The sequence below is a fragment of the Orycteropus afer genome, unplaced genomic scaffold, assembly GCF_000298275.1.
Source record: "Orycteropus afer afer isolate SDZICR_OR568_19922 unplaced genomic scaffold, OryAfe1.0 scaffold00255, whole genome shotgun sequence".
Classification (NCBI taxonomy): Eukaryota; Metazoa; Chordata; class Mammalia; order Tubulidentata; family Orycteropodidae; genus Orycteropus; species Orycteropus afer.
Window position 1 is genome coordinate 3435575 of NW_006921842.1, and position 25834 is coordinate 3461408.

At 40.4% G+C, this 25834-nt stretch overlaps 1 protein-coding gene across 1 annotated transcript in view; it reads left to right on the plus strand.

Moving 5' to 3' along the window:
- Positions 1-25834, plus strand: part of CARMIL1 (capping protein regulator and myosin 1 linker 1) — a 295366-nt gene that overhangs the window by 257358 nt on the left and 12174 nt on the right. The window contains exons 28-31 of the mRNA XM_042782185.1: positions 10810-10922; positions 17135-17564; positions 23727-23808; positions 24854-25066. Coding sequence (XP_042638119.1) covers positions 10810-10922; positions 17135-17564; positions 23727-23808; positions 24854-25066 — 838 coding nt within the window. The remainder of the gene's footprint in view (positions 1-10809; positions 10923-17134; positions 17565-23726; positions 23809-24853; positions 25067-25834) is intronic.

Below are 25834 nucleotides of genomic sequence, written 5' to 3' on the forward strand. Positions count from 1 at the left end.
TTATCTTCTGTGTCTGTGTTAATTGGTTTCCCTTTTCTTTGTTGAAGAGGGTCTGTGCAGTCCTTCTGCCTAGTCCGACATCTTGCCGGAACTCTGATTGTGAATACTTCTTGATGTGTTTTTTAGCTACCTGAATGTCTTCTTTGGTGAAGAAGATTTCATGTCCTCTGCCCATTTATTTGTATTTTTGCTGTTAAGCTGTTGAAGTTTTCTATAAATTTTAGAGATTAACCCCTTGTCTGTATGTATTGTTGCAAAAATGTTTTCCCCAGTCTGAGTTCTTTTTATTCTTTGTTGTTGTTGTCATGTGCCATCAAGTCAGACCCGACTCATAGCGACCTCTCCTTGGGTTTCTGAGGCAGTATCACTACGGAAGTAGATTGCCCATCTTCCTTCCAAGGAGTGGCTGGTGGATTTGAACTGCCAGCCTTCTGGTTAATAGTCAAGTGCCTTAGGCACTACAGTACCAGAGCTTTTACTCTTTACGTGAAATAATTTATGTGTTTTAGTGTCTACAAGAATGGCCAGACTTCGTCTCACCTGTTTTGGTCATGTTGTAAGAAGGGACCATTCCCTGGAGAAGGATGTCATGCTTGGTAGGGTGGAGGGTCGACGAAAGAGGGGGAGGCCTTCAACGAGATGGATTGACACGGTGGCTGCGATGATGGGCTCAAGTATAGCAGGGATTGTGGGGCTGGCGCGGGATCAGGCAGTGTTTCGTTCTGCTGTGCTTGGGGTCACTATGAGTCGGAAACAACTCAACGGCACTTAACAACAACAGCAACAACAGTGTCTATATTTTTTAGGCGGTCCTATTCATCTATTTTGTCTTCTGATGTTTGTCCGTTTTTAGTTACATTTGATTGTGTATTTATGCCATGTATTAGAGCCCTTATGTTTGTATTTTTTGTTTGATAGTCTTTATAGTTTTAGGTTTTACATTCAGGGCTTTGATCCAACTTGAGTTAGTTTTAGTATAAGGTGTGAAATCTCTCTTCCCCATTTAATGAGTTCCAGCTCTTTGTCAAAGATCAGCTGTCCATAGGTAGATGGATTTTCATCTGAGTTCTCAATTCTGTTCCATTGGTCTGTGTGTCTTTCATTGTACCAGTACCAGACTATTTTGACTACCATGGCTATGCACTAGGTTTTGAGATCTGGGAGTGTGAGCCCCTATTTTGTTCTTCTTCTTTAGTAGTGCTTTACTTATTCAGGGTCTCTTTTCTCTCCATATAAAGTTGGTCACTGGTTTTTCCATCTCTTTAAAGTAAGATGATGGAATCTGGATCAGGATTGCATTATATCTGTAGATCACATTGTGTAGTATTTGACATTTTCACAATATTAAGTCTGCCTATCCATGAACTTGGTATATTCTTCCACTTACGTAGTTCTCTTTTGGTCTTGTAATAGTGTTTTGTATTTTCTTTGTGTAGGTCTTTTGTGTCTCTGGTTAGATTTATTCCTAAGTACTTCATATTTTGGGTGATTATTGTAAATGATATTGCTTTCCTTGTTTCCTTTTCAGAGATCTCTTTGTTAGTGAAAGGAATCCAACTGATTTGCATATGTTGATCTTTACTCTGCTACTTAGCTGAAACTTTCAATTAGTTCCATTTATTTTCTTACTGAGTCTTTGGAATTTTCTATGGATATGATCATATCATCTGCAAATAGATAGTTTGACTTCTTTGCCAATTTGGATGCCTTTTAGTTCCCTTTCTTGCCTTGTTTCTCTGGCTACGACTTCCAATACAGTACTGAATAGGAGTGGTGATAAAGGGCATCCTTATCTAGTACCCATTCATAAGGGGAATGCCTTCATTTTCTCCCCATTGAGAATAATGTTGTTCATTGGTTTTGTATGTATGTACTCAATTATATTGAGGAATATCCCGTCTAATCCCATTTTGTTCAGTATTTTTTATCAGTAATGGGTGTTGGATTTTGTCAAACAACTTTTCTACATCAATTGATAAGATCTTATGTTTCTTTTCCTTTATTGATGAGGTGAATTATGTTGGTTGCTTTTCTAATGTTGAGTCATCCTTGCATACCTAGAATGAATCCCACTTGGTCATGATGTATTTTTATTTTGATATGTTGTTGGAGTCTAGGATTTTGTTAAGAATTTTTACATCTAAGTTCATGAGGGATATTGGTCTATAATTTTCTTTTTTAGTGGTTTCTTTGCTTAGCATAGAGAAATTCTGGTTGTGCAGTGGTTAATACAATTGGTTGCTAACCAAAAAGTTGGCGGTTCAAACCCACCAACCACTCCATGGGAGAAAGATGAGGCAGCCTGTTTCCATAAACATTTACAGCCTTGGCCAAACCCTTTAAGGCAGTTCTACTCTGTCCTAATAGTGTTGCTGAGTCATAATCACCTTGATGGCAGTGATTTTAGTTTGGTTTGGTTTTGCCTGGCTTTGGTATCAGGGTTGTGCTCACTTCATAAAATAATTTTCGAAGTATTCCCTCCTTTTCTGTACTCTGGAATAGTTTGAGTAGAATTGGTATCTGCTCTTCTCTGAATGTTTGATAGAATTTACCAGTGAAGCCATCTAGTCGAGGACTTTTTTTTGTTGGTAGTTTTTTTTTTTTTTTTTTAATGACTTGTTCAGTGTCTTCTTTTGTTAAGGATCTGCTCATATTTTCTACCTCAGTCTGTGTTAATTAGGTAAGTAGTGTGTTTCTAGAAATCTGTCTATTTCTTCAAGGTTTTCAGATTTGTTGAAGTACAGCTCTTCATAGTAACTGCAAGAGATTTTGAAGTCATCTTGTTTATTCTCTTATCAAGTGCTTAAAAATCTCCATACAGCCATCAGTTGGCCGTTCTGTCTATATTGACTTCATTCTCTGGAGCAGCCATTTTCTAACAGCTCTAATTATTAGCAAATTGTTTTTTATGTGTAGCCCAAATCTGCCAGTATAGTCTCAACTTGTTCCTCTCTATTTGCCATGTTTCTTACTATCGAATATATGTATATAAGACTAGACATGTTAGAAGGTCACATGTTATTTAATTCTCTTCTACTCAGCAAATTTCTAAAATTTGAGGGTCATTACTAGATCTTTCCTTCTCCAGTCTAAATTTCTTCAACTCTTTTGATGATCCTCATATGATATTGTCTGGAATAGATTTATGACACTTGTTACTCTCTTCTCAAAAAAATTTAATATGACATCTAAAACAAAACAGAGTACATTATTAGGATCTGGCAGTCTCACCTCCCTCTTACTAAATACTGTACTTCTATTTATTCAACCACAGAGTCAGTATTTTAATGGCTATGTTATACAGGTGTCTGTTACTGGTCTTACTGTCAGGCAAGACCTGAAATCTTTTGCTAAGCATATTGCAGTTAGGAAAAGGGAAAGAGAAGAAGGTACATGCATCAGGAAATCAGAACTTGGCCAGAAGTCAATAGCATACACTTACACTGGCCAGAACTGAATCCTAGTTCCGCTACTCCTAGCTACATGAGACACTAGGAAAATACATGTTTTAGGGGGTTATATTGGTAATTTCAAATAATACCCAGGATTTTGCCAAACAAGGGAGAATGGACACTAGGTAGACACTTAGCAGTTTTTACTATTATTTATCCAGCTGAGAAACTTCTACTCAAGTTTGCTCCCCACCCCCCTATCAGTGGTTGTTTCTCATGGAACAACCTGTATTTTTTTTTCAGTGTTTGTTGAGATTGATCATGTATTTTTTTTTTCCATCTTAATCTGCTACTGTGGTGAATCACGTTACAGATTTTTCTAACGTTACAACATTCTCAATCATGATGTTTTTGCTCTGTTTTGCTCATAGAATCCTTCAATATAGCAACGCAAGGCTTGACTTTTTCTTTCGTTCTTTTAGCTTAAGAAATACCAAGAATGTTCCTCTCTTTTGGTTTTCTAACTCCAGGTCTTTGCACATTTCATTCTAATACTTTGCCTTCTCTTTCATAGCTGCCCTTTGAAATCTTCTTTTCAGCTCTTTTACTTCATCATTTCTTCCTTTTGCTTTAGTTATTCTTTGTTCAAGAACAAATTTCAGAGTCTCTTCTGACATCTATTTTGGTCTTTTCTTTCTTTCCTGGCTTTTGAATGCCATTTTGTTTTCTTCATATGTGATGTCCTTGATGTCATCCTACTACTCATCTGCTTTTTGGTTATTTGAATGCAATGTGTCAAATCTATTCTTGAGATTGTCTCTAAGTTTGGGTGGGCTATACCTGACCCAAGCCATAGTATTTTCAATATTCTCATATGCATGCAAAAGCTAGGCGATGAATAAGGAAGACCAAAGAATTGGTGCCTTTGAATTGGTGTTGGTGAAAAACATTGAATATAGCATAAATTACATGAAGAATGAACATATCTGTCTTGAAAGACCTATAGCCAGAATACTCCTTAGAAACAAGGATGGTGAAACTTTGTCCCACCTTAGACATGTTGTCAGGAAGGACTAATCCCTGGAGAAGGATATCATGTTTGCTAAAGTAGAGGGTCAGCAAAGATGAGGAAGACCAAGACCTTCAGTGAGATGGAGTGACACAGTGATTGTGACAATGGGCTCAAGCATAGCATTGATCGTAAGGATGGCACAAGACTTGACAGCGTTTCATTCTGTTGTGAATAGGATTGCTATGATTTGGAACCAAATCAATAGCATCTAACATACTGCTTTGCTTGTGGCACAGTGATTAAGTGCTTGGCTGCTAACCTAAAGATTGGCAGGTCGAACCCACCTAGGGGCTTCACAGGAAAAAAGACTTGGCATCAGCTCCCATAAAGAATAGTCTAGGAAGTCCTATGGGAGAGTTCTGATCAGTCTTACTGGGTCACTATGAGTCAGAATCAATTCAGTGGCACACAATAGCAACAACAAGGCTCTATTTACTAACATTTTTGCTAATAAGTCTATTAGTGAAAGACACCTATAATTTTTTTTTTTTGTCCATACTGGTTTGGGTATCAAAGTTACACTATCATCATTTAAAAAAAAAAAAAAAAAAGTTACACTATCATCATAAAATTAGTTGGGAAGCTTTCTCAGCTTTTTTATTCTCTGGAGCAGTGTGCATATAATAGAAATTGTCTGCTTGTCTCTTGGAAAGCCATCTGGGCCCAGCATGTTGTCTCTGTGCTATGTGCATATGATATGTAGATGTAGATTTTTTATTAGGGATTTTATTTCTATTGTTACCTACTTGTTCTCAAGACTATTTTTGTCATTTATATTTTTCTAGGAAATTGTCCACTTAGTTTAATTGCTCATTTAGTTGTTTATAGAATTATTTTAAAAGTTTTTCAGCACTTCTATACTAATAACTATATTCCTTTTTTTTTCATTTCTAATTTATTTTTAATGCCTTCTTTTAATCTTGTGAGGTTGTCTGTTAGTCTTTTTCAAAGAACCATCTTTTAGTTTTATCAGTCCTCTTGAGTTCATTAATTTTTCTCTTATTTTTATGATACTTCTTTCATTTGCTTCCTTTGGGTGACTTACTTCTTGCCTTGATTGCTTAGCTCATCAATTTTCCATGTTTCTTACTGTCTAATATATGCACGTAAGAGTCCATGATTATTCAACTAATTAGTTAGCACTTTGGGTTGTGTTTGTTCAAAGAGTTGCTAAGGTACCTAATTGCCATCACTTCCCGCCCATATCTCTCCATTGTCAGGAGAGATTTGGCAGATGTCTTGTCAAAATCCAGGTGCACCGCCTACTGCATTTTCCTGGTGTATTCATCTTAATAATCCTGGCAGAGAGAAAACCTGGAGTGGGGGTGGGGGTCTGAATTGTCTTGTTTTCACAGTCACTGGTTTATAGTCTAAGCATTCGCAAATTATCCTTTTAGTAATTACTTACACATCATAGGTGCAAAAGCTGCCTTCTCTGTTTCTCAAATATCAACAGCAATTCCTGTGATTTTGTTTACAAAACTTTTCTCTGAGCACACATGCATTTGTTTCTAGTCCAGCTAACTCAGGGCTCTCTTACCATCTCGGAGATTTTTGCTGTCCTTTCCCAATAGCTCCACTACACTTTTCAGTGTGAAATTTATTTTCCTTGACAGAAAAGACTAAAATCAAATGAGATTTTGAGAACTTCTGACATCTCTATATCCTTTCCTTTCCTTCTGCTAGAAAAATGAGCTAAAATAGCATGTGTGTTTGGCCTTGAATTGTTTTGACAGATAATATTTCATTTTAGTCTTCGGCTTTTCTGCTCCTCTTCACAACAGGCTAATGCCACCTTCTGCTTCCTATTTTACCAGATGCATTTTTAAGCTGCATTTCGTTGAATATCACCCAATGATCTTGGACTCCTCTTAACCTCTCTACTCTCAGGCACTTTATCTCTAAAATGACAGGGTTGAGCTGGGGGATCTGTAAAGTCCTATCCAGCCCTGTACACTGGCCTGTTCTGCAGGAAAGCATAGTGCTTTGTTGGGTCCTGTGCCTCCATCTCTGAGGCCCATTGATGTCTCCAGGAAAACGTTCGTGCCAGCTATGAAGTCTGTTGCAAAGCCAGAAAACAGAAAGGGACTGAGGGGACAAATTATACAAACAAAACTTAATTTCTTTTCTCAAAGTTGGAAGGGGAGTGAGTTACTTGAAGGGAAGTGCAGTGTAGTAAATTACTTAGTATTGCTTTTCTACCCACATGTCATTATAAATTCAGTGGTGGAATGAACAACTGAGGAGCTCCTGATTGTAAATGTTATCCACCTGGGTTATTTCTGTTGGGCGTGGCACAATGCAATGTTATGGGAGGCTCACTCTCAGGTGCTTAGAATTCTGTGGTTATGATTGGTTGGTTTGGCCACTCTGCCAAGCTCAAAAGGAGGCCTCCTAGAGGCGGAACTCTCTCTGACGGCTGGTTGAGGAAGGCGTGCTGCCGAAAGAGACACGTGCTCCTGTAAGAGACATGTGCTGCTGGGAAAGAGACGCAAGAGACATGCATTGCTGAGTAAGACACCGAGGGACATGCATTGCTGGGGGAGAGACTGTGAGAGACTTGCCTGAGAGGCAGTGGGCTGGGAGAGAGATTGAGCGTTTTTCCTGAACTTGAATTGTAGTCTGGTGCTTCCCTAATAAGCCTCATAATCTGTGAGTTCTGTGTGGCCACTGCAGCAAATTATCGAACCCAGGAGAGAGGTGGTGGGTGCTTTGGGAGGAACGGTTGGAGAAAGGGCTGGAAGGAGGCAGCATGTCTGGCCTGGCAGGAATAGGCCTTGGCCTATTAATGGTGATTCTGTCTTCCTCTTGTGGGATTAGAGGAGGTCAGAACATGTGGCTTCCTTACCCTTTTTGCAGTTAAGTCTCCAAAGGTAAGTGAGGTGTGCAGCAGGATGTGCTGGAAGGAAGCCTTATATTAGGGCAATACGTCCCGGGTTTCAGTCCTTGTCCTTCTAATAGAGTCAGGCCATAGAAACTAACCCACATACCTCAAGCCCCACTGTTGCTGGTGTCCAACAGTGATGGAGTTGAGGCACCCTTCACCCTCTGAGCCACAGTTTGATCTGTGACTAACCAAAAACTGGGATAAAACTATCTTTCCTTTCTAGTTAAAAAATTCGGTATAAGAGTGAAATACTAATGTGTACAAATACATATAAACTCCCAAGTATTATACAAACTTATAACCAGTTGTTATGGAATGGATTCCGATTCATGGTGACCCCATGTATGTCAGGAAAGAGCTATGCTCCATATGCTTCTCAGTAGCTGTATGTTTGGAAGCAGATTGGCAAACTTTTCTTCTGAAATGCCTCCAAGTGGGCTTGAACCTCTAAACTTTCAGTTAGCAGTTGAGCAGGTTAACCAGTTGGACCACCCTGGGACTCCTTATATATGAACTTACATACAAATGTAAGGGGCTAATATTACTATAGCAATTCTATTCTCCATTCTTTTTCCAAAGAGGAAAATGATAGTACATGAAAGTTCTATACTATTTTGTTACGTAGTCAAAATAAGAGCTCTTCTATGAGCTTATTTTTCTCTCCATAGCTGAATTATAGAAATTTGCTGATTCTCTGCTCTATTACATAGGAAAGCCTTGCTCCAGTGTGACGCATTATTCAGATGAGAGATATAATTGTTTTTATTATTCACATTTCATAGGGTTCTTTGTTTGTTATCTGGTGTCTACTCGTTTTTCAACATTTCACAAACCTGAACTCAAATATGCAGTTCACTTTCTTAATGGAGGCTTCTCAGTGAAGGAAGTGGATGATTATTAAAAGGAAATTATTTAGGCAATGCATATGCAGACAATAGGCCAAGTCTCCCCCTAGGCAACCTGAGACATGTAAATCAATGGTTACACAAAGTAACTTTTCCATCACTCTATGGAGAGACATCTGGAACTAGCTATCCCAGCCACATAAGAACATGTCCTTGTACCCAAGAGCATAAGTGAGACACATGTTTCTTTTCAGTGGCCCACAACTATGTATATAAAATATTGATACACCATTGCAGGCAAGCAAATCAAGCATCTGACGAAGCTCCCTTGTGCTCATGCTCTCTGAGTTGTCCATTCAAAGAGAAATGCTAACTTGGTGAGTAGTTTCATTATAGCTTATCACCAACATCTCTTATGAGACACAAGCTTCCAACTGCTTGCTGAACTCCTGCCCCTAGATTTTACAGAACCTCAAATACTTGTCTGAAATGGGACTTACTGTCTTCTTCTCCAAATCTGACCTTTGGCCTGTGTTCCTAGGACCATGCTTCCATTCATGCAACCTAGGAACTTTGACCTCATCTTCGACAACCTCTTTCTTTCAATTTTTGCTTCTGTAGTCCTTAATTTGTTCCTCTTCACTTCTAGATTAGATTAGACAGGAATCTTTGGTTTATGTTCCTGAAAAGTTTTCCCTATTTTTAATCCCTGGCCTTTCCAATTTGTCCTTCATGTGGCCCCAGAACTACTTACCCAAAATGCAGGTTGGGTTGTGTCACTCTTTTTTTTTTGGCTCCCTACCACTCACAAAGTAAATTCTATGCTCCTTAGCATTAGGGTTCAATGCTATTCATGATTGGAGTTGGGAAGTATTCAGCAGGAGGTAATGATATAACCAACTAAAAGTTACTTAAACAATGAAAAACACTGTCTTAACTAATCAGAGATAATAGGAGGCATCTGGTCCAAAGGTCTCAAGATCCAAGACTAGTCAGTTCAGTAGCAAAACACAAGCACGTAGGTCCTTTCCACCTTTCTGTTCTATCATCATATGTTGGCTTTTGTCCGTAGGCTTGCCCCCTCATAAGCTCCAAAGGGCAGACGCAGCTCAGACATCACATCCCCGTTCACATGCCATACAAGAAAAACATGTTTTCTCTTCTGCAGGAAAACCTGCTTATGAACTCCCCAGCAGATTTCTCCTTATCTCATTGACCAGGATGAGTCACAGCAAACAGGATGGGATTATGGTGCTTGGCTTATACAAGTTATGTTGCCACTGAATCAATGTTGAGTCAATTCTGACACATGGCAACCCCATGTGTGTCAGAACTGTGCTCCATGGGGTTTTCAGTGACTGACTTTTCAGAAGTAAGATTGCCAGGTGTCATTATCACTATGTTTTTATCTAAGACTCTTCTGGGTAGACTCAAACTTCCAACCTTTCGCTTAGCAGCCAATCATGTTAACCATTTGCATCACCCAAGGACTCCTGTGTGGCTTATATAAATCAGTATTTGCATCCTGAAATCAGGGCTCTGGTAGCATAGTGCCTAAGGCACTTGACTGCTAACCAGAAGGCTGGCGGTTCAAACCCACCAGCCACTCCTCAGAAGGAAGATGGGGCAATGTACTTCCGTAGTGATACTTCCTCAGAAACCCAAGGAGGGGTTGCTATGAGTCGGGTCCGACTCGACGGCACATAACAACAACAACAACAGCCAGCAGGAAAGAAAGGGAAGATTTGGGAATGCCTGTTGAGTGGCCAGTATTTCTGTCTGCTAGAGTCAGGCCACTAACCCACATACCTCAAGCCCCAGGCCACTGAAATTATCACCACTTTTAGAATATATTGAGTTTCATAATTTCATATATTTCCTCTTCCATTGCCATATGGCTGCAGTGCCCTCCTCTGCCTTTAGAAGTGCTTGACTCTTTGAAGCTTGCTAGGTATGAGCTTCTTTTAATCCATCCAAAAAAAACAAAAAAACAAAACAAAACCACACTCACTGCTTTTGAGTCAGATCTGACTCATACAGATCCTTCCTTGGGTTTCCGAGGCAGTATCACTATGGAAATAGATTGCCCAACTTTCCTTCCAAGGAGTGGCTGGTGGGTTTTAACCTCCAGCCTTCTGGTTAGCAGTCAAATGCCTTAGGCTCAGTCAGCATTAATTGTCCTCCAGGCATTTTTTCACAATATATCCCTCACTCTTGTTTCTTCCTGGCTTGTATTATGATTGTGCATGTGACTTCTTTTCTAGTAGATTGAGAGGGCCCTTGTTTAAGTCGAGGAGTCCCTGTGGGTGGTACAAATGGATGATACAGCTGGCTGCTAACTAAAAGGTTGATGTCCACCTACAGGGGCTTCAGAGGAAAGCCCTGGGAATCAACCTCCACAAAATGAGCCATTGAGAGCCCCATGGAGCACAGTTCTACTCCGACGCTCACAGGGTCACCATGAGTCAAAATCAACTAGACAGCAGCTGGTTGACATTTTAGTCAGTCTTATGGTTTCCGTGACCCTCATCACAGTGCTTTGAACCTAGCAATAAATGTTTGCTCAATTAATGTAATGAATGTAAATTAACAACATACCTTTTTGTTTTGCAGGTCTGTGCTGCCAATATAGTCTCTCATGATGGTGAACAGAATGGTCTGATAGGGAGAGTTGACGAAGGTGTAGATGAATTTTTCACCAAGAAGGTGACCAAAATGGATTCTAAGTGAGTTCAGAGTCATTTCATGGATAATACTGTTTAAGTCACATTTAAATTACTGACCGTTACAATTAAACTTAATGTATATGAAAGTCCATTTACAACATGTTCCTTTAAAAAAGAAAAATGGGATTTAGTATTGCAGTGATTTGCAATATGTGGTGCATAAACCAACATCATCAGTATCTCCTGGAAACTTCTTAGAAATGCACATTCTCAGGCCTCACCCCAGACCTAGTGAGTCAGATACTCTGGGAGGGGGCCCCAGCAATCTGTGTTTTAACCGATAATGCTGAGGCACACTCAAGTTTTAGAACAACTGTACTGTTCTAAAGCAGTCCACAAAATGTGTCACCCCCTAGGTATTTCTTTAGGGCTTTATTACAGTTACCTGTATGATTCCTTTACAAGGCATTTGTTCATAATTTGATGTATTTGGGGGCCCTAAATCACTGCTAAGTGGCATGGCTTTGACATTGTCAGATGACAATGGGATTAGTAAAGTGGCTGCAGAGTTAGCTTCTCAAAAGTTCTCTCTACCTTTTCATATTACTAAAGTGGGGTTTTCTGAGAAGACAATTCAGTGGCATCTTTTATTAACAGTTGTTTAACTTGAAGCCCTCCAGTTGTTAAGCATGTTCTATACCAAGTTACTTAATCCCCAACTAAATACAGATTCCTCCTAAAGTACGCTCTTAACATGGATTTATGTCTATGAATTATTCTTCACCTTGAGATACCAAATTCAGGAATGAATTTCAACTCTAATAAAAAGCTGAGGGTGGGCAGGCCAGGCAGAGAGGGATTAATGTTCCTTATCTTGCCTCAGCAGGATGGTGAGGGGCAAGTTAAGTTAAATTTTTATATCTGTAACAGAATAACTTACTGACTCTTACAAGCTTTAGGCCCCAATGATTTGTCTTCTATGACACTGGCCTTGAAGCTTGGCATACTATACTTGGAAAATTCCTACTCTTCTGTCCTTCAGGATCCAACTTAAATGTCATTTATTCTTTGAAGCTTTTCTTTAACTGTTCCTCCCCCTAAATTAATTGCTCTTACTCTACTCATGACTTGACTTTTTTTTTTTTTCCCTCTTCCACACACATCTATTATAGCACACACAGTCCTTTGAGAGTTTGTTTAGGTTTTGAATTTTTTACAGCACAAGTACTAGATGAATGCATTCATGAGAGACTCAGAGATTCAGCCAATACCAAAATAAACAGAGCAAAATGATAAAGTCCCTCTTGTTAATTTGCCTTCAAGTCTTTTTTTCTCAAAACAGAATACCGTGCTTCAAGACCAACACCTGGGTCTTATTTTTTGTTATTACTTCAGTATCTGACACAACTTCTAATAGATAAATGCCCTCAACCACTGTTGGTTGATTGAATAGGGACAGTCTTGGCCTGTATCCATATAAACTATGGGCACCATTGTAGACTCTCATCTTCCTAAACTATAGGAATGGATAGTTAACGGGGAAGCTTATGAGCATTTGATTTGGACCAATGTATTGTTGCATGTACTCTAGTATAATTTCTTCTACTTTTATTGCTACCATCTTCTTTAACAACCAAACCAAACCCAGTGCCATCAAGTCCATACTGACATATAGCGATTCTCTACCCTATAGGATAGAATAGAATGGCCCTATATGGTTTCCAAGACAGTGAATCTTTACAGAGGAAGATGGCCTCATTTTTCTCCTTTGGAGCAGCTGGTGGGTTCGAACTATTGACCTTTTGGTTAGTAGTCCTATGCTTTAATCATTGCACCACCTGGGCTCCTTTTCTTCTTTAATAGGTACTGAATAAAAGTGGGGTCAATTTTATAAAGTGTAAAATCCATTTTCTGCTAAAACATTTTCTAGGAGGATTCTGTTCATGCTTCAGTGCACAAATAGATGGGATTTAAACAAAAAACCAAACTCTCTGCCATTGAGTTGGATCCAACTCAGAGTGACCCCTCCTTGGGTCTCTGAGGTGGTATCACTACAGAAGTAGATTGCCCAGTCTTCCTTCTGAGGAGTGGCTTGTGAGCTAGAACTGCCAGCCTTTTGGATAGCAGTCAAATGCCCTAGGTACTGTGCCACCAGAGCTCCTAGATGGCATTAGATAACATCAATTTTCATCAAATAATGATGGTATCTACTAGAAGATGTGGGTTGTTTTGTTTCCATTTCATTTTGTTATATAAAAAAAAATAATAAATGATTGCCAGTTTGATATGTATAAGGCTAGCCATAGGTAAAATTAAGTAGTACAAAGAAAGTGAATAATCAAAGTTGTACATGGTCATAGTTTAAAATGTCACATGTTCTACAAGGCTTTTAAGCCCCCTTTTTCCTCTGTCCCCCCCAGAAAAGTCTCCTGTTTCTTTCTTTACCCCCTATTCTTCAGAGGCAACTACTTTCAATTCCTTTAGCTATTTATTTGCTTCCATATTCTTGAATAAATGCTCTTATTGCTATTTCCTCATTTTTTATTTTAGATAATAACTATAATTGTTGATATTTTACTGTGGAGGATGATGATTTAGTTCTCTTATACAGTATCCCCACTGCCAACTAAACACACACACACACATACTTCTGCCCATCTTTTTTATTTTGTTATATCATAATTGTTGGTTGATCAATTTGGAAGGCTCACCTCATTGTAACCATATAAATATTATCACAGCTGAATTAAATAGTATATTATGATTATATTTCCTTCCCCATACAACTTTTTATTTTTCCTAGACTTAATTAATTGTCCCATTTTCCATTTGCTTAGTTTTCTTTATTGCTAGCACTGATTCAACCCTTGAGTCTCCAGTTAAGGTATAACTTTCCTCTCATGACATTCATGTGCTCTCAGTTCTTCCTGGACACAGCTCTCTCACAACTGTCTGACCTGCTCCAATCAGATCTCTCAACCCCTCCATGACTGCTTTCCTGGAATTTCCCTTCAGCATATGCTGGGGGGTGCTCCCTCCGCTTCATTCCTGTGTCATTTCCTATTTCCTTCAACCAGTGTCTTCCTCTTCTCTAATTTACTTCCTTGTTTTGATTGAGTACCTCTTCTGTTTGCTTCCCGAAAAAGGGGGCATGGGAAGTGAATTTCTGAAACACCCCCATTTTTCATTTTCATTGCTAGTGTGACTTGGTATAGAATTCTAGGTTGGAATCCATTTTACTTTAGAATTTTGAAAACTTTGCTCCATTATCTTTTAACTTTCAGTGTTGCTTATAAGAATCCGAGGATACCTTGAGTCCTGATCTTTTGTTTGTAACTTGTTTTGTTCTTATTTTTTCCTTTTCTCTAGGAGCATTTAGGGTCTTTTCTTTGTCCCAAGTGCATTGAAATTTTATGATGATATGCCTTGGGTGGTTTGGTTGTTTGTTTATATCAACTAACTGGGCACTCAAGGAGCCATTTCAATCTGGACATTCATGTTCTTTGGTTCTGGAATTTTTCTTGAATTAACTCTTTCTTAATTTCTTTTCTTCCTTTTCTCTGTATTCTTTTTCTTGAACTTACATTATTCAAATCATGTACTTTATTAATCCACTAATTTTCTTACACTTTCTCATTCTTTATGGTTTTTCTTTTTTTTTTTTTTAATTTTTCTTCACTCTTTCTGTGGTTTCTTCAGTTGTATATTCCAACCTTGAATTTTCAAATTGTGCAATAAAATTTTCTCTTATTTTTGTTTCATGGATACATTTTTTTTTTTTTTTCTTTTCTCTTTCATGATGAAGTAGAGTGAGGCACCAAGCACTAAAGAACTTCTTGGAAGTTTGTGAGTGGGGTTGGTAGACTGCTGGGCTTCAGTGTAGATTGATCTTCTTGAATCATTTTTTGGGGGAGGAGACTCTCTTAACTTTCAGAATCTTTAGATCTTTACTCATGTGGCATGGTAAATTACTTGGTATGACCCTTCTAGCCATGGTCTTTGTGACTCCCACCAGATGACTGATTGGAACTGTGCAAATGTGAAGTACCTGTGGCCCACAAGGGGATTGGATAGCTTGCTAATAATGTAAATAACATACATGGCAGTTTTGTTTATGTGTGAGGGGGACCTACAAATAAGGTTTTTGAAACCAAAACATGATAATTGATCAATTTTGCCATCTCACTTCGCTTAAAAAGAGCGATCCCAGAGGTAGAAAGGGGGATCTCACTGCCACCAAGAAAGAAGACCCAGAACTGGTTTGAGTTCTCTGGACCCAAGTTCCCTGTGCTGAGCTTCCTTGATCCAGTAGAGAGAACAAGCTGTAACACTTTGCTAAGGTGACAAGAAACAGCAAGAGACAGAGACAGAGAAACCACAGCAGCAGAGGCAGCAGAACCAAGATACCAACACAAGACAGAGTGGTGGGTTTCCTGGCCCATGGACCAAGAAAGCTAAGTGCTTTCAGGCAGGAGGCATCTATTGGCAGAACTAAAAAATGGTTGCAACACTTGGCAGAGCAGAACAGAAGCCAGGCAGAGGGGCCAAGAATCAGAGAGGTGTGCTTATGGTTAATGAGCGAAAGGGGAGGCAATCCCAATGAGGAATTTTATCCTGAGTGTTCCTGAACCTGAATTGTAACCTGTTACTACCCTAATAAGTCGTATAATTATGAGGATCGTCTCTGAGTTCTGTGTGGCCATTGCAACAAACTACTGAACTAATATTGTGGGAAGGATGGTTGGTGTCAGAATAGGTGAAAAGATTGGAGGGTGATGGCATGTCTGATCTCTGCCTCATAGGAATTGCCTTGGGATCTTGATGTTGTTCTGGATCCTCCTTCCCCGTGGTGAACTTAGAGGAGGGCAGAGGCTGCCGCCTCCATGCCATTTTTATATTCATAGACTTGTCAGAAACTTTGATCTCCTTCATGGCACATGTAAACATGGCCCCCATATTTTGAAAGAAATGGCTGGAAGGTATCGCTGTTCAATATGTAGTTTTTATGAGTCCCTGGGTGGTGCAAGCTGTTAAAGTGCTCTGCTAATCCAAAGATTAGAGGTTCAAGTCCACCCAGAGGGAAGGCCTTGTGCTCTGCTTCTGAGAAATCAGCCATTGAAAACTCTATGGAGCATACACAGCTCTACCCTGACACACATGGGGTCACCATGGTCATACTTGCCCTTGACAGCAACTGTGCCTGGTATTACTCAGTTCAGAGTTTCTTGGTCCATCCTCCTCAAAGAGTAAACATGGGGTGGGGTGGGGACAGTCTTCTGGCTCAGTTTGAGAAGATTTCATAATTTCTTGAATAGCCTTTCAATCAGTCGTCTTCTTTTAGGCCCCACCTTCACTTCTAATTACAAAGATGTTAGTTGCTTTTAATTCTTGAGACAGTATAAATTAGCTTCCCCTGGGCTGCTTTCTGATGGTTTACGTTTCAGCTTTATTAAGTTAGTTGTCAGTCACAAAAATTTTGGCTTCTAAATTTTGTTGTTTTGTTGTTTCTTTCCTGTGGGCTTATGCCTTTTTTATTTTTTATTTTTTTTCTTCCCAATCTCTTGCTTTAATGGGGAATCAGGAGAGTTAAAATGGATGATCAATCACCATATTTAATGAAAGTTGTGATTTCTCCTACTTAATCTGTTTCATTTACTCTTTCTCTTCATCCATTTCCCAGAATTTCTGAGTATTCTCTTTCTTATAACTGTCTACTAGAGCTCACCCTCTGTGTCTTCATTTTGTTCCCTCTTTGGGTGGCTTTACATTTATGCAAGGATCTAAATCTTTGTTTAGACTGAACATCAAGGATAGGCTTTCAGATACTATTCAGTGACTGTAGAACTGCTAGGGGTTATGAGGAAATCTAGTCCTTTCCAGTGTGTCCCCGAAATTAAATAAAGCAAGTTACACACCCATGTCTTGAATGAAGCCATCTTCACTAGTAGTTGTCTCAAGAGGCACATGACTAGAACATTTAAAATTTAAAAAAATAGAAGGACTCATCTCTGCTCCCAGACCTACCACTGGCATCTTCAGATTCTCATTCTTAATTTAATTTTTGTGTGGTTCTGTTTTCTCATCTGTGGATATGGTGATAATATTGCATGTTGCTCTTTATCTCCTCGGTGCAGTGAGTTAAAATAACTTTTTCAAATGCTCCAGCAGAGTTACTATATAAGCAGCAACCTCCTTGTTTGTATTTTGAACGATTCCTGTTGCCACCTATTACAGTAAAGCCAACAGAGTTTGTGTCTTGGTTTGAATTTCAGGAGATCGTCGACTAGAGGCTCAGAATCCCATGAGCTTAGTGAAGGAGGAGATGAAAAGAAAAAGCGAGATTCTCGAAAAAGTGGCTTTCTCAATTTAATCAAATCTCGATCTAAATCTGAGCGGCCACCAACTGTCTTGATGAATGAAGAGCCCTCATCACCAAAAGGGGGAGGCAGAAGTCCAGGTGTGGACACTGTCAGGAAGGACACAAAGACAGCTGAGCACAATGGCAGTTCTGAGCAGATAGAGGAGATCAAAACACCTGACTCACTTGAGGAGAGTCAAGTGGAAGAACTGGGGAAGGTGGACAGGAGTGACAGCAAGAGTAGCCCCCAGTGCGGGCGAAGGTACGGGGTCCAGGTGATGGGCAGTGGTCTCCTGGCAGAGATGAAAGCCAAGCAGGAGAGGAGAGCTGCTTGTGCACAAAAGGTAAGGGATGGTCTGCTTTGACTCAATTGTCTTTGTGTTTTTGCCTGCACTTGTTTTTTTATGGGCAAGAGTGGTACAGAAAGATAGCCTGTTGACTAGAGCAGAACCCCAAAACAAAAGATACATTCCCAAAAGACTAGGAACACAGACCATGAAGTCATGGGCATGTTTTTCAGGTGTGAAGGACTAGTTTATATCACCTGTAAGTAACTGATTGTTGTTGTTGTTGTTATGTGCCATCGAGTCGAACCCAACTCATAGCAACCCCTCCTTGGGTTTCCGAGGCAGTATCACTATGGAAGTAGATTGCCCCATCTTCCTTCTGAGAAGTAGCTGGTGGGTCTGAACTGCCAGCCTTCTGGTTAGCAGTCAAGTGCCTTTGGCACTATGCTACCAGAGCTCCCAAGTAACTGATTAATTTCCATTAACTCCTGCATCCTACGTGATTTTACAGTGATTCACCATGAATCTCTTACCAGCACCAGCATTATATAGGCAGTCCCTGGGTTATAAACATCAGACTTATGTACAATCTGTAATTAGGCACCCACCCCTATAAAGCCTATTATATTAAAAATTCAGGGTACATACAGTGGTTCATAATAACATATGGGTACTACTTTGCAGCATGCATTAAAACATTATTATTGTTACTGTATTATTATGTTAAAGATGTTATAGTATGTCTGGAAGTGGTGATTTTTGGGTTTTTTTTATGCATAGAAGGTACAGTAAGACAAACATTTGACTAACTGATGTTAGATATGAACCATGTGTAACTAACTCTACGAACCACGGCTAACTGTTTGGACTTAAATACAAATTATACTTTAGAATGGAACTCATTCATAATCTGGGGACTGCCTGTGTAGCAATTTTCTAGTTACAGATCCCTCCTGACTCACTCATTAACTGTTAGAGAAGAGGTGGAAGAGGGCAACTAGATAGCTGTATTCTGCTCATTCAGTAAGGGAAGCAAGATGTGGCCTTCACTCTCAGAACTCTGAATAAATAAACTTCAGTCCACTTTATGGAATTTTTTTACAACAATGAATATGCTGTTTTCACTAATGAGCTGTTTAGTTTATCACAATTTCCAGCAATGAGCAGCTGCCTTTTGGTGGGAAGAGAAGTGCTAAAGGATTTTTTTCCGTGTGCCTTGGATTTGATGTATAAATTAGCTCAAAGTGACACAATCTATGTGGTTTACTATTTGTGTAGGTGTTCAAGGTTTAGACTGATGATCCCTTGGCTCCATCTAGTGTCTGTTTAAAACAACAACAATCATAAAAACAGCATTTTAAATCAGACCAGTCATGGGTATTCTATCAGATCAATAATGAAAAAAAGAATTTCTTTTTAATTAGCTTTATGATTTTTTTCCCCCTAAAATGCTATGACTGTTCTTTGTAAGTTAGCAGCCTAAGTATCAGTGGTCAATATACAGTTGATTTTATATATAGGAGCTCTGGTGGCGTAGTGCCTAAGGCATTTGACTGCTAACCAGAGAGCTAGTGGTTCAAACCCACCAGACACTCCTCAGAAGGAAGGTTGGGCAATCTACTTCCATAGAGATACAGCCTCAGAAGCCCAAGGAGAGGTCACTATGAGTCAGATCCAACTCAACGGCAGTGAGATTTTTTGTTTGAGTGTGTGTGTGTGTGTGTGTGTGTGTGTTTATGGTATTTTCGCCTTTCCTTCCCTTCCTTGAGTAATTCTCTTTACTTTGTTCACCTTTGTTGTTGGGTGTTGTTGACTTAATTTCAACTCATGGTGACCCCATGTGACAGTGCAAAACTGCCCCCATAGGATTTCTAAGCTGTAATCTTTATGGGAACAGATCTCCAGTTCTTTCTCCTGCAGAGTCATTGGGTGGGTTCAAACTACCAACCTTTCAGTTAGCAGCCAAGTGCTTGACCATTGGGTCACAGAACTCCTTATTCACATGTATCTAAAGAAGAACTATGAAAATGGAGATACGGCATTTATTGTTTGTTAAGGAGCAGAACAGGTATTGAATACTTAGAGGTCATATCTTTTCCTCTTGGTACCATCCACACAGCTGCAGGCACATGAAGACAATTGCCATTATTTTATCCTTAGTCCTTAAAATCATTGTGAGGATTTAGAACTACCTCAAGAAGCCTATGAGGCAAAAGAAAAAAAAAAATCTTCCAGGATTTAAAAAAACAAAATCAGCAAGCGTAAATGCCCGACCCACTCGGTTCAAACTGCCAGCCTTTTGGTTTGCAGCCCAATGCTATAACCACTATACCACCAGAGCTCTTTAGCTAAGTGCCCAGGGCACCTAATACCACCCAATTCTACTTTGCTATATGGGGTCACTATGAGTCAGAATCACTCTCAGTTGCCAACCCTGTACTTGCATGAGCCTGAAAGTGAATGTCTCCGTAAATGTTGTGCCCTATGGGGCCTCACTTAGGAGCTCTGGTGGCATAGTGCTCAAGGCATTTGACTTCTAACCAGAAGGCTGGTGGTTCAAACCCACCAGCCACTCCTCAGAAAGAAGATTGGGCAATCTACTTCCGTAGTGATACTGCCTCAGAAACCCAAGGAGGGGTCGCTATGAGTCAGGTTTGACTCGATGGCACGTAAACAACAACAACAACATGGGGCCTCACTTAGTGAATTCTAGTCCTGGCCAAAGAGCCCTGGTGGTACAATGGTTAAGTGCTCAGCTGCTAACAAAAAGGTTGGTGATTCGAACCTACCCACCAGCTCCATGGTAAAAAAAACCTAGCAATCTGCATCCGTAAAGATTACAAGCTACATGCTGATGGGTATGTGGAGAGATTGGGACTCTCATACACTGCTAGTGGAACTGTGAAGTGATACAACCACTGTGGAAAGCAATATGGCAATTCCTTAGAAAGCTGCAATTGGAGATACCATTTGATCCAGCAATCCCATTACTAGGTATATATCCTAGAGAGGTGAGAGCCAGGACAAGAACAGATATATGCACACTCATGTCCATCACAGCACTATTTACAATAGCAAAAAGATGGAAACAACCTACATGCCTATCAGTGGATGAGTGGATGACCAAACTATGATACATACACATAATGAAATGCTATGCAGCACTAAAGAATAATGTAGAGTCTGCAAAACACCACATAATTTGGATGAACTTGGAAGACATTATGCTGAGTAAAATAAGTCAATCACAGAAGGACAAATATAGTATTAGTTTGTTGTTGTGGAGGGTCAAGGAAAGGTTTATATGTGGAGGGAAACTTTCTTTGTTGGTTGCCAGGGGTGGGAGGGGAAGGGAAGGAACACTGCAAAAAAGAAAATAATGCATTGACCCATGTCACTTTAGTTTTGTGTATTTCACTGTATATAAATTATATTTCAATAAAATGCATTAAAAAAAATATTACAACCTAGAAAACCCTATGGGACAGTTGTACTTGGTCATGTGAGGTCACTTTGTGGTGAAAACTCCTTAACACCCAACAACAACAATCCTGGCTCTGTTATAATATTTCATGTTATGATTTTTGTCTGGCCACAGAACACACACTCCCCTGCCTTCCAGCAGGCTGTAAAAGGCCAGGACCAAGCACTATGGATTTGGAATGTAACCAGGATAAGCTTCTAGACAGCTCCAGCCTCATGGGTTAAAACTGTTGGTCCTGCCTGGGACTTGGTGGCAGATGCCTGTCTGGCACAGAGGGTTCTGTCCTAATATGGGCTTCCTTTTCTCAGGCTCACTTTCCCCATAGTGATTCCAAATATACCCACCCATTCCTCACTTAATGACAGTTAGGTTCCAAGTACTAGGTTATTACGTGAAAATTGTAGCCCAACCAGGTTGACACATAACCTTAACCATCACAGCCAGCAGTACTCTCACCTGGCACTTTGGCATTTGTTATTGCCTGACATACATCATTAATGCACAAAAATAATCAGATAGTAGATTTTTTATTATTGTCATAAATGTAAAATATCAGATAATGAGATAGTTGCTAAGCTAAGAGTAGATGTAATGTACCCATTCTAGTCGCAGTGCCTGTGGAACTACTGTGGCTTCACCGAATGCCTCTCAGTGTTCCTGTTGTGGGCAGTCACTCCTGACACATGTGTGGCCATAACGTGTGGGAAAACATAGTAAATGAGTTATAACTGAAAATACCATGGATGGCCAGAAGAGCAAAAATCTGTCCTGAAAGAAGTGCAGTCAGAATACTTAGAAGCAAGAATGGCCAGACTTTGTCTCACCTACTTTGGTGAGAAGGGACCAGTCCCTGGAGAAGGATATCATGCTGGGTAAAGTGGAGGGTCAGTGAAAAAGGGGAAGACCCTCAACAAGATGGATTGACACAGTGACTATGATGATGGGCTCAAACACAGCAAGGATTGTGAGGGTGGCACAGAACTGGGCAGTATTTCGTTCTGTTGTGCGTAGGGTCACTAGGGTTGGGGCCAAGTCGATGGCACCTAACAACAACAACAACAGCAGCAGTAAATGAGACAGATCTCAAATGCATTTCAAATAAGCCCTCCTGTGACATCAAAAAGGAGCCCTGGTGGTACAGTGGTTGAGTAGCTCAGCTGCTAAACAAAAGGTTAGCAATTTGAACTCACCAGCAGCTCTGTGGAAGAAAGACCTCATAGAGATCTATAAAGATCACTTCTGTAAAGCTTCTGTAAAGATTACAGCTTAGGAAACCCTATGGGGCAATTCTACTCTATGACATGGGGTCACAATGAGTTATAATCAACTCAGTGGCACCCAAAACAGCAATGACATCGAAACCATTTAAAACAAGGAATTAGTAGTTGTTAGGTTTCACAGAAACACAAGATGACCAGGGATAAATAGGCCAAAACCTTAGGAGCTTCACTGCTCCTCCTGGCTACCAGCTCACCTCATTTTTATTTTCAGACATGAGGTAGCTATGGATCATCTTTGTCAGTAGGATCTGTCATATTATTAAGCAAGCACGTGACTTTACTTTTCACATCTTCTTTGTATCACCCCCTACCTTCCCGCACCCTGGTTGCTTTTAAGTTGATTCCAACTCATGGTGACCCTATGTTCTGCAAAGTAGATCTGCTCCAGAGTGTTTTTCTTGGTTGCCTTCTTTATGGAAGCAGATTGCCAGGCCTTTATTCCATGGCACTACTGTTGGAGTTTGAAGCACTAAGCTTTAGGTTAGTAGTCAAGTGTAAACTGTTTGCAAGCAAATGATTAAGAGCTCAACCCCTAAACTGAAAGGTTAACGGTTTGAACCCATCCAGAGCCATTTTGGAATAAAAACCCTGCAATCTGCTTCTAAAAGATCACAGCTTTGAAAACCCTAGATAACAGTTCTACTCTGTAACACACAGGACCAACATGAGCAGAATTGTCTCGATAGCAATTGGTTTGGTTTTAGTTTTTGGTTTTTATCTAGACAACTCACTCTAATATGCACTTTCTGTACCTAACTTATCCAGGGGAGAGGCTGATTCTTACTTATGTCGATTGCAGCCCTCAGACTGTGGCATTTAACCTTCTCCATCTTTGCCATCACATTTCCTTCCTGTACTTTTTTTTTTCTTTTTAATCCATGCCATCCTTAGCCTGTTCATATGTATTTACCTTTAAAAATAGCTCTTTTCCTATGGTGCTGCTACAGTTGCAAGGAGACCCTGCCTCTGTCAGCCACCCCACCCCCCACTTCACTTCTTTTACACATTGAGATTGGAATAGTTTCTGCTACTTTCAAATCTTTATTATTGGAAGGAGAGTGTAAGTACCCCCATCATGGTACCTGGGGAGGCTTGGAATATCAGAGGCTACAGATTCTGCCTAGGTGTCAACAAGAAAAGGAGAAATGTCACCAAGCCCATGGCTTCCCTCAACCCCACACACATCTGATCTGTGGGAGCCTCCTGAGAACCCACCGCACTACAGACCCCAGATCCAGGACTGTAAACGCAGAACAGAATCCCTTTCTCAAGTTGTGTCCTAACAGGAGAGCCTCAGGGAAGCAGCATGTTCAGACGTAGGCCATATAACGGCAGTAGAGTTTAGGAGCCATTATTTATTGTCATTTATTTTCTGTGTTTTTATGCTTTGTTTTTTTCCCCCTTCCACATTAAATAAATGTGTTTTTAATTGGGGATGGTGCTTGAATTTTTTAGAAGCTTGGTAATGATGCCACCTCCCAAGATTCTCCCAGCCTGTCCTTGAGCAGCATGGAACGGTTGGATGGAATTGGGGCAGGTAAGTCAGGCCACTGCCAACCACTGCTTAGGAAAGAAAAAAAAAAAAACACTTTCTAGTTCTAGGAATCACACATGATCGAAAGAAGAAAAATAAAGATGCAGAGGCAAGCCTCTATGTTGTGTGTTCCCAGTTTCCACCTTAAAGACCACATCCTTGCACCTTACCCAGCCCCACCTGGGATCACATCTCCTACCATTATTGCCTCTGCCTAGACAGGGCACCCTCAGTGATTTGCCAAATAAAGGAAATCATTATTATTATTTTTAGTGAAGAGAACTCCCAAATTGTGAACATTTTTAAGGAGGGGGAAAAAAGGTGGGGATATAGCTGATTTTTTAAAACAAAGCCATGAATGGTATGTGGTATGGTGGCTCTTTTGTTTGGCCCTTCAACTTCTTAGGGGTAGTAAAAGAACATGTTATATTGGAGAGTGACTTGTAAATTGCCTATTAGAAACTTCAACTTGCTGTTTGACATTCGCACGCTTAGCTTTAGTATATTCATACCCTAAGAGTTGGAATGTAGATCGTATTTAACCTGCTTATTTTTTGCCAGTAGTCTGGTTAAGACAGTGATAGGTGTGGAGGTGAGGGATGGGACATTGCCAGAGCCAGGAGATGACCATTGCATTGCCCTCCACATGCAGGGTCTGCAGCTGGAGCCCTAATGGATTATTTTACAGAAGTGAGGTATATACAGTTGGCTCTACCTATACCTCAAGCCAGAACCAAGAAAGATCTGAAAGCTTCAAATGCATTCAGAACTGCTGTTTTCTTTATACATTATTATGGAGTTGGTTAACTAAATGATGTGAGTCCTGTCATCTGTGCAGTGGTGATCAAGAACAGCACCAACTCTATTGCTTTTCTACAAATAACTAGTCTTCCACTAGTGTATTTTGATTCTGTTCTAAAGTCTCTATGATGAGAACCGACAATAAATGATTACAGAAGTTTGTGTCAGACTTCCCCTAGCGCAAATTACTGCTTTCTTTGACTTTTCATTTTCAAAAGTGTGGGTTTTGTACCCCTTTTCATTTTAGCACCAAAACTGCACCCAGGTCTTTCAGAGAACCGCTTCGGTTTGGCAGCCCCGGAAAAGAACACCAAAGCAGAACCCAAAGTGGAGGTGGGCCCCAGGTCTCGGAGTTCTTCCAGCACACCTACCAGTCCAAAGCCCCTCCTTCAGTCCCCCAAGCCCAGCCTGGCTGCCCGGCCTACCATCCCGCAGAAACCAAGGACTGCCTCGCGGCCGGGTAAGAGTGTTACCGTGACCAGGTGGCTTTCCCAGAGCCACTGGCTCAGGGTTCCATGGATGTTTTCAGGGGTTGCAGTGAACATATAGGGGCTCTGGTGGTGCACTGGTTAAGCACTCCACTGCTAACTGGAAGGTCAGCAATTCAAATCCACCAACTACTCTGTGGGAGAAAGATGTGGGAGTCTGTTTCTGTAAAGATTACTGCCTTGGAAACCCTATGGAACAGACCTACTCTGCCCTACAGGGTTCCTGTGAGTTGGAACCAACTTTTGCTTTTTAGTGAAGATGTGTGTGGGGAGGGGATTCTGCAGAAGGAGACCATGGGAAACTTGCCAACAGCTGTGAAAATAATAAAGACTAGAAATAAAACAAAAACTGACTGTGAAGTCAGTTCCAACTCATGGCAGTCTCATGTGTGCAAAATAGAACTGCTCCACAGGGTTTTGAAGCCTATGACCTTTTGGAAGCAGATCACCAGGCCTTTCTTCTGAGGTGCCTCTGGGTGGGTTTAAACTCCAACCTTTCAGCCAGTAGACCAGTGGTTCATCATTTACACCACCCAGGGATTCTGATGAGGGCTGGAGGATGCCTTTATTCAACACTGAGGCCTACTATGTGTGAGAGTTGGGAACTATGAGGCTATCCTTGCTTTCAGTGCTACAAGTTGGAGGGAAAAACAGGAAAGTCAGTCTCATGTTGTGTTGACCCAGCCACAATGCTTGTAGTTTTCTGAAATCTGTCTCCAGGGAGGCAGGGCCTTAAAAAG